General features: G+C 56.6%; 1 protein-coding gene across 1 annotated transcript; it reads left to right on the top strand.

Annotated features, from left to right (window-relative positions):
* Positions 1–3,291: 3,291 nt before the first annotated feature.
* On the top strand, positions 3,292–6,861 carry RRAD (RRAD, Ras related glycolysis inhibitor and calcium channel regulator). The gene is made up of 5 exons (XM_069548946.1): positions 3,292–3,668; positions 3,886–4,270; positions 4,948–5,021; positions 5,147–5,351; positions 6,197–6,861. Exons 2-5 carry the CDS (start codon positions 3,901–3,903, stop codon positions 6,472–6,474), a joined length of 927 nt encoding a protein of 308 aa, XP_069405047.1. The 5' UTR covers positions 3,292–3,668; positions 3,886–3,900; the 3' UTR covers positions 6,475–6,861.
* The last annotated feature ends 2,211 nt before the right edge of the window (positions 6,862–9,072 follow it).

Raw genomic sequence — 9,072 nt, 5'->3', positions numbered from 1 at the left:
GAGTAACTTTCTGGAATCCCAGCTGCTATCTGCGAACATGGGGATGGGGGGTGGGGTGGGGGAGGTGAGGTGGGGGAATGAAGTTTCAGGTCCCTGAAGCCCTCCGCCAGGTGTGTCTGGCTGTGCTGTTTCTGGCCTATGACTTCTCAGGCCTCGGTTACCATGTCTACAAAATGGGAACAACAAATCATAGCTAAGTGAGACCAACCCAAGGATTAGAGGACACATATGAACATGCCCAGGTCTGTCCATTTTTGCTCATCATCCTGCCCAAAGCGCAAAGGCCTGGCATACAGTTAGGTACTTAGTACAGGTCAGTGAAATGAGTGAATGAATTGGGCCTTAGAACAGAACACAGGAACTGGGGCATGAGAGCTGTGGTGTGAGGAGGGGTGGGGACACTGAAATCCAGCCAAGTTCCCTTTGCAGCATTTTGCTCTCCCAGGAAGGGGAAGGGCATAGGGTCCCACAGAGAACATGTGAGTAGTGGGGAGAGGGGAGAAGTATCTGTACCTGCTGCTGTCCTGGGCAGACCACTGTTGTGGACAGAATGGAGCAGGAGCAGGAGAGAAGCAGCAGGAGAGGGCCGACAGAGCCGCTCAGCCTGTCCTGTCCAACCAAGGGCGATAATAGAAGTGTTCATACTGAGATATCAATAATACTATATGCCAGACACATGCCAACCAGTTTACCTCTGAATTTCATGTTATTTATACCTTTTTTTTTCTTTTTTGGCTGCACCATACAGCAGGTGGGGTCTTAGTTCTCCAACCAGGGATCGAAACTGTACTCCCTGCATTGGAAGCATGGTCTTAACCACTGGACCACCAGGGAAGTCCTCAGATTATTCATATCTTATAACCACCGTCATGTAGGCATTATTCCTGTTCTACACAGGAGGGAACTGACGCTCAGCCAAACTAAATGGGCAGAGGTGGGATTTGAAGGGCAGGCTATCCTGAGGGTGTTCTTGCGTCGGTCTGTTCTTCTTAGGCAGCCAAGCTCAGCCCAGAGAACTGAGATGACGGAGAATTGGGGGTGTTTCAAGGGCATGTCCTGGTATGGTTCCTGGGGCCCCTGGCCATACTGATGCATGTTGGGGAATGCTTGGGGCCTGAGTGGCCCAGTGTGGATGCAGTTCCCTTGGCAATGAGGAAACACTGCTGAGGTCAAGAGCTTAGATTATCAGAGGGGAAACCCAGCCCTAATTCCTTACATGACCACAGCTACCCCCCCAACACCCACCCTCTGTTGGACATCCAGGGGCTCTTGTCAGCAGCAAGGTCATGTGTAAGGTGGTTAGGAGGGGCCGTGAGCAGCCCAGCTGGGACTCCTGACGGAAAGTGGTTTGCTGGCTCTTGGGACTTCTGTTGTTTGTTTGTTTTGGCTACACTGCATGGCATGGTGGGATCTTAGTTCCCTGACCAAAGATCAAACCCATGCCCCCTGCATTGGAAGTGCAGAGTCTTAACCACTGGACCACCAGGGAAGTCCCAAGACTTTTGTTCTTCGACAGGAGGCTCAACCCATGACTCCGTCTTCCCACTGGACCTGGTCCAGGAAGCTAGAGGCAACATGGGGTTGCCCAGTCCTCCAAGACCCCCCAAGCCATGTGAAGGACACAAATGGATAGACCACCCCTCAGTTCAGGCCTTGCTTGCTTTGAGGACGTCAAGAACTAGAGGGGCCTGCGTGAGCTCTCTAACACTTACCTAACCAGACCCTGCTCATTCCAAGGCCATTTCAGATGTTGCCAAGGAAACTGACGCAGCAGCCAGAGAGCCCTGACCCCGGTCTCCATGACAACCTATAGCAGCCCACTAGGATCCATCCATTCGTGATGTCACCTGAGCCCTGAATGGGTGCCCCCCCATCACACCCCTCGCAATCAAACGTCAGTCTAATAGGAGGTCCCTACCACAAAGTACCTCACAGCTTGCCTGCCCCCGGTCCTCACACACCCCAAACATGAGCAAGGCAATAATAGAGGGGCTGGGATAGAATAATAGAAGCTGGGAGAGAAGCAAAACCTAGGACCCTGGGGACAGATTTAGGACTAGAAACCAAGTCTCTCCATTACATCTCCTCCCCTCTGTGCCCCAGCATCCTCCCTGGGTCTGAGGAGGGGCTGATCTCTAGGCAGTGGTGGCACCAAATGGTGGCTATCCCATTCCCAACCGCCTGACCCCATCCATGTGTGCCTGCACACTCAGTGGCTAAGTCGTGTCCAACTCTTTGCGACCTCATGGACTATAGCCCACCAGGCTCTTCTGTCCATGAGATTTCCCAGGGAAGGATACTGGAGCAGGTTACCAGTTCCTTCTTCCCAATCCCTAGGGTTCTTCCCAACCTAGGGATTGAACCTGGTCTCCTGAATTGTAGGCGGATTCTTTATCACTGAGCCACCTGGGAAGCCCGATCCCATCCATGCTCTATAACTATGAACCTCCAGACCCCGAGTGTGCCTTGAATTATAGGCCCAGTCTGAGACTAAAGGGAAGGAAGGAGACATTGAAGACTCAGAATGACTGGAACCAGACCTGATCCGGTCTAGTCCCACCCCTATCCGCTCCTGCTGGTCTCTGACACCTGCCTGCCAGGATTTCCCTAACTTTGGGCAACCTCCAGGCCAGGAGCCCAATGAGCAGGTATTTTTAGCAGAGTTGCTGGCAGCTGCCTGGAGGGTGCTGAGGGGGAGGCGGTGCTGAGTCCATCCTTTTCCTTCTCTGGGCCCACATTCCCTCTTCAAGGTTCAAGCTTGCACCTCTACCTGCCCCACACTGCCAGAGGGCCTCGCTTCCCCACCCCTTCCCCACAGGCCTCTAAGGGTCCCCTTGGGGGCTTAGGTATCACTAACCCTCATCTCAAAGGGCAGGCTCATCAGGTAGAATCGTCAACTCCCAAGGGCAGGTTTGAGAGTGGGAAGGACCTGGGGTTGAGGTTAGAAGCTTGGATTTAGGGCCCCAAAATAAATGGGTGTCATGGGCAGTGAAGGGTGAAGTCTGTGGACCTGTAACTGGTCTGCTTGCTTGGGCAACAGGCCAGGACTGGGAGAGAGGGAAGGGAGAAATCACTTTTAAAGGGCCAGACCTAAGTCTTTCCTAGTGGGGACTTGGCCCACTGGGCTGATGGGGCTTCTTCCGGCCTTGCCCGCCCCCCAACCCGTGATGGCGCTCTCCACTCCACCTCTGTCCCCCTCCTCCTCGTACCACTCACATACGCCCTCTCCTTCTTCTTTACCTGCCCTCCACCCACCCCCAATTCTCTCTCTCTCTCTCTCTCTCTCTCTCTCTCTCTCTCTCTCTCTCTGTCACACACACACACACACACTCAGACTGGGCTTTTGTCTTCGGGGTCTGCCCCAGCCCCGCCCTAGAGAGTGAGGCGAGGGCTGGGTGGGTGTGAGGTCCTAGGAGGAGGGTGGGGGATTCCCCTCGGGGGAGGGAGACGGACACGTCAGCCCCCGCACCGCGCAGACGGGGGCGAGCGCGGGGGTGGTGGGGGGTGGGGGCGGGGGCGGGCAGAGGCTTAAATAGGCAACTCTGGCGCCTGAGCCCAGAACGGACTGAGAAGGCGGCGGCTGCGACTGGTCGAGTGTTCGCGCCTGGGTCTACGGGTGGACTGTATCCGAGCCTGGTACCTACCTAGTCCTCACCGTGTCTGAGTGGGTGAGTGTCCTGGCAGAGCGGGGTGGGGGTGGTCTCACCGTCTGAGATGGACGAGCCAGGAGAGTGGGTCACTTGTCAGGGCGCAAAGACCTTCCGCGGCAGGTCCTATACCCCGAGCACCTTTCCTGACCCGTGGTCAGGCAGGCGTGTCCCGGGTCCAGCCTCCTACTCCATGTCCAGCGCGGCTTACGCGGCTATCCGGATTCCCGTTCCCCAGACGGCGTCCGACGGGATGACTCTGAACGGCGGCGGCAGCGGAGCCAACGGGAACCGCGGCGGGGGCCGGGAACGCGATCGCCGTCGGGGCAGCACACCTTGGGGCCCCGCGCTCCCGCTGCACCGCCGGAGCATGCCGGTGGACGAGCGCGACCTGCAGGCGGCGCTGTCTCCGGGCGCTCTGACAACGGCCGAAGCCGCGACAGGGGCCCAGGGTCCGAGGCTGGACTGGCCCGAGGGCTCCTCCGACTCGCTCAGCTCGGGAGGAAGCGATTCAGACGAGAGCGTTTACAAGGTGCTGCTGCTGGGGGCGCCTGGCGTGGGCAAGAGCGCTCTGGCGCGCATCTTCGGAGGTGTAGAGGACGGGCCTGAAGCTGAAGCCGCAGGTGAGGGACTGGGAGGGACTGTTCGAGGGAGGGGCGAACACAGGATTAGGACTGGGGGCTGCAGGACTGGGGATCAGGGTTAAAAGCAGCAAATACCAACGGAATTCTGAAGGTGCTTTGAGAATCGCGTCTGCCTCCCCCTTTCACAGATGGGGAAACTAAGGGGGAAGGTAACCTAGCCTTTAGTAGGGAAAGAAGTGCTTGCAGTAGAAGACCCAGGTAATATGTTTAATTGTTCTGTAGTGTGAGGACAGGATAGCCCTCCCTACCAGGACCCGGGAGAACACAACCAGGAGAGTCTAGGAGAGGAGTCCTAGGTAACCAAGGTCCCCAGGGGCTGTCTGTTCTAACTCGGGCCACTGTGATCAAAACTACCCTGGGTCTCAGGGAACAGAAGGGCAGGGAGCCCAGGAATGGCCACCCAGGACATTGTTAGCTTGGGGAAGGGGTAGCTAGGTGGGGGCCTGGCACATCATGCCCTTCACCTGCCCCCCCCACCCCCGCATTTCTCAGCCCTGTCATTTCTGTTACTATTTAGCATCTATCGGTGGAGGAGAAGGTTGGGGGGCTTTGGGGAGGAGTTGAAGGGTGTAGCCAGAATAGGACACCTGATGCATTGAGGGGGGGGGCGGGTTGTGGCAGCCAACAACTAACCTGACTACTGGTCTCCTGCCCAGGGCACACATATGACCGCTCCATCATGGTGGACGGAGAAGAGGCGTCACTCATGGTCTATGACATTTGGGAGCAGGTAGGATGCAGGCTGAGACCCAGGGCTGGGTGAGAGGGGTGAGCTGGGGGTAGGGACCTGCTGGGAATGACAGCGTTGTAGCTGGGGCGTGAGGACGATTGGGTAAATGTGTCTGTGTCCCCTAGGATGGGGGTCGCTGGCTACCCGGACACTGCCTGGCCATGGGAGATGCATATGTCATTGTGTACTCAGTGACTGACAAGGGAAGCTTCGAGAAGGCCTCAGAGCTGCGGGTCCAGCTTCGGCGGGCGCGGCAGACCGACGACGTGCCCATCATCCTAGTGGGCAACAAGAGCGACCTGGTGCGCTCTCGCGAGGTCTCCTTGGATGGTGAGCAGGGAGCTGGGTTGGAAAGGGAGGGAGATCCTGGCTTCGCTGTGGTCCACTCAGTCTTGACTCAGCTCGAGTCACTGGGGATCATCAGTGGCTAAAAATGTCCAGGAAGAAAACTCAGAGAGATGGGAGAGCTTATGCCCTCCCACAGGTCTCCCGAGTCCTGAGTGCTGGGGAAGGGACCAGATGCACAAGAGGAGATAAAAGCTGCTAGACCATCTCAGAGCCCTCCTTTTTTGTCCTCTTTGTCCCTGGCCTGGCTGATGAGGGGTGAGGAGAGTTCAGGGACTCAGGCCAGGAGGCCAGAGCCTGGATTCCAGGCCCAGTCCAGTTTCTGCATAGTCTTGACCCTGGAAAGAACCCCTCCCCCAACATTGGGCTCAGCATCCTTTGTGACCCCCAGACCTGAACCCCACAGAAGAACCAGCAGTGACTTGATGATGTCCTCCCCCCATTCCCCGTCATTCATCATGATATAACGGCAAGCCATAAAACACCATGCTGTCCAACAAAGTTGTCATTTTTCTGCATTGACTACTACAGCACTACTGTTTAAATATCAAACTCCAAATTATTTTGATAAATGAGTCTCCTTGTGTGGGCCTCTGTGAGCTCCTTAAACATGGGCAAGCTTTACAGCTGGGTGACCCAGTGATGCCTGGGCCCCTCCATACACGAGCCGGGGTTCATTGTGTTCCTGGGGAGGATCCAGGACTCCCTTCCCCTTCCCCACGGATAGCTGCCAAGGTGTGGCCAGGGTTGGAGTGGGCTTCTCACCCACTCATCTTTTGCTTACTGATGTGTGCCTGTCCCCCACCCTCCACCCCTGCCACACATACCAGAGGGCCGGGCCTGCGCCGTTGTCTTTGACTGCAAGTTCATCGAGACGTCGGCTGCGCTGCATCACAACGTCCAGGCGCTGTTCGAGGGTGTTGTGCGTCAGATACGCCTGCGCAGGGACAGCAAAGAGGCCAATGCGCGTCGTCAAGCGGGTACCCGGCGGCGAGAGAGCCTGGGCAAGAAGGCGAAGCGCTTCCTGGGCCGCATCGTCGCTCGAAACAGCCGCAAGATGGCCATGCGTGCCAAGTCCAAGTCCTGCCATGACCTGTCTGTGCTCTAGACCCTGGGGCACTTGCTGTATTGTGCAGACAGATGGGCTGATTGGTGGGCTGGCCCAGCCAACCGCCCAAGGTGCCTCAGAGCTGGCTCAGACTCTGGGTGTCCCCCACCTCACGGTCATGGACAGACAGACAGACAGTGCTGCCCAGGGAGGCGGCTCCCAGTGGCTGTTGGGCCCATCTCTGCTGGGCCCACTGAGATGCCTGTGCTGGCCCGTGTGCATCCCAAGCAGCAGGCTGACCCCAGCCAGCCCTTGGGGACAGGCCTGTGAGTGGAGAGGACTCTGCCTTTCCCTACACCCTGGTGTGCATGCCCTGGAGGGAGGCTGTTCAGTGCAGTGGCTATTTGTTTACATGCAGATTTTTGTAATAAAGACTATTTCCCAATAGGCCAGGGCTGGTGACTCTGTGTTTCCTTTGATTCTGGGGGCTGTAGGAACAGGAAAGTTTCCTTAAGTTCAGGAAGGGGGCTCACTGCCCCACCCCAGTTTGTGGCCTTAACTATTCTAATGTTAAGAAGGGGCAGGTGTGGATTGTGGTCTGGTTGCAGGGGTAACAGGGTGGGGGGTGGGGGTCCAAGCAGCAGGAAGAGACATGAATCTCACCCAACCTATTATTTAGATTCTTCTGTACTGGGGCCTGGCATTGCCCAGCTGATCAAGGGTTCAATCACTGCAAATCCATACCAGTATCCTTGCCTGGAGAATCCCATGGACAGAGGAGCCTGGCGGGCTACAGTCCGCCAGGGGAAGGGGAGCCTTCTGGGCACAAGTGCCTGCTTGGATTTACCATCATGGTTTCAGGAGTGAGCATTCCCATTCAAAGGGTTGCAAAGATTCGGACATTACTGAGTGACTAACACATACTGTATGTAAAGGAAATTGAGGCTGCCCAAGAGACACGTTCTGTCCCCGGGTGTCATGGCCAAACAAGATTGCTGGGTCGGGTCTGGCTCCTGGGTGGTTGTCTCTGCCCTGATCCCTCCTGAGAGGCTGGAAAGCTGCTAAGGTGGTGTGACTGAGGAAGACTTCCGAGACTCCCTGGCTGGAGAAGGAGGCAGCTGGTTTGTTAAGGCTGGGGTGAGGAAGGCACAGGACCTCCCCAGTGGCTCAGTGGTAATGAATCTGCCTGCAATGCAGGAGCTACAGGAGATGCCAGTTTGATCCCTGGGTGGGGAAGATCCCCTGGAGGAGAGCATGGCAACCCACTCCAGTATTCTTGCCTGGAGAATCCCGTGAACAGAGGAGCCTGACGGGCTACAGTTTACAGGGTTACAAAGGTCGAACACGACTGAAGCGACAGCACACGTGCATGCACAAGAAAGGCATGCTCGGGGGACTTGACTCAGTGTGGCTTCCCACCTCCTGGCAGAGGCTGGGTTGCTAGGCAGGAAGTGGTGGGGGGACAGGGAGGGCCATTCTCCCCACAGAGTGGCCACACCAGAGGACTCCATGTTCGGCATTGCCTAATGTAGGAGCAGGTCCCTGGGGCCCTCCTTGCCTGGAATGAGAGGCCTTGCATTCTCGTGTAAACGTGTGCATCTTTGCTGATAGGTGGAGGTGTGTATCTCCCCACCGCCCGCACCTTGGAAGGGGAGCCTTCTGGGCACAAGTGCCTGCTTGGATTTACCATCATGGTTTCAGGAGTGAGCATTCCCATTCAACAATGGCAGATGGGGGACAAAGCACTTACCTGGGGCCCCACGGGCAGAAGTGGCTGAGTGGGGACTGGGAGCCCAGAGGCAGGCAGGGGCAAGGCTGGGGATGGTTTCTGAGAAGGTTCCAGGCCGGGATCCAGATATTTCTATATTAGTCAATTTTTTCAGGGCTCCTGGGAGCCCTCAGAACTTGGTGAGAACTCTGACTGCGGTTGTTCAATAGCAGGTGGAGGTTTGAAAGCCGTTCCTCAGGCGTGTGATCCCCGTGACTAACCCACATGCCCCCCAGGGCAGCTCAAAGCTGCAGTCCCGCTCCCAGTCTCAGCGTACTTCACCAAGGCAAAGGCGGGCATGGTTTCCTCAGAGCAGGTGAAAGTGCTGAGGCCTGAAGAAGATTCCAGACCTTCCGAGCTCTGTCACTTATTGGCTGTGTGACCCTGGGCAAGTCAGTCAACTTCTCTGTGCTCCAGTATGTGACATGGGCACGATGCCCTTTTCAGAATGGAATGGGTGGAATAATGACAGTATCTGCTTAGAGTAGTGCCAGGCACATAGCTGGAGACCCCTCTCATGTGACGTGAGACCCTTTCAACATTCCCACGCTGCACTGCTCCAGGCTGGGGTGCCCAAGTGACCTGGAGGCAGGAACTCAGCTTGTGATGGACAAAGTTGGGGTCAGCTGAGGGGTCCTGATCCAGCCTTCTAGCCTGAGAGAAATTAACCAGATATGCAATGGGAAGGACTCCAGGGAAACCACAGGAAAGATTGGAGACCAAGATCCCTGACCTTTCCCATCCTCTTCCCACCACTCCACACACTCAGGCCCTAGGAGCTTCTCCCGACTCTTCTAGGCTACACCAGTGGGGGAAGGGCCTCCCGTCAGCCCTGCAACTCCCTCAAGGTCACCTGAACTGGCTCAAACTCCTCTCTCCTCTCAAAGGCA

This window comes from Ovis canadensis, chromosome 14, assembly GCF_042477335.2.
Source record: "Ovis canadensis isolate MfBH-ARS-UI-01 breed Bighorn chromosome 14, ARS-UI_OviCan_v2, whole genome shotgun sequence".
Lineage (NCBI taxonomy): Eukaryota > Metazoa > Chordata > Mammalia > Artiodactyla > Bovidae > Ovis > Ovis canadensis.
Note: the sequence above shows the minus strand (reverse complement) of the source record. Positions and strands in the feature narration are given on the sequence as shown.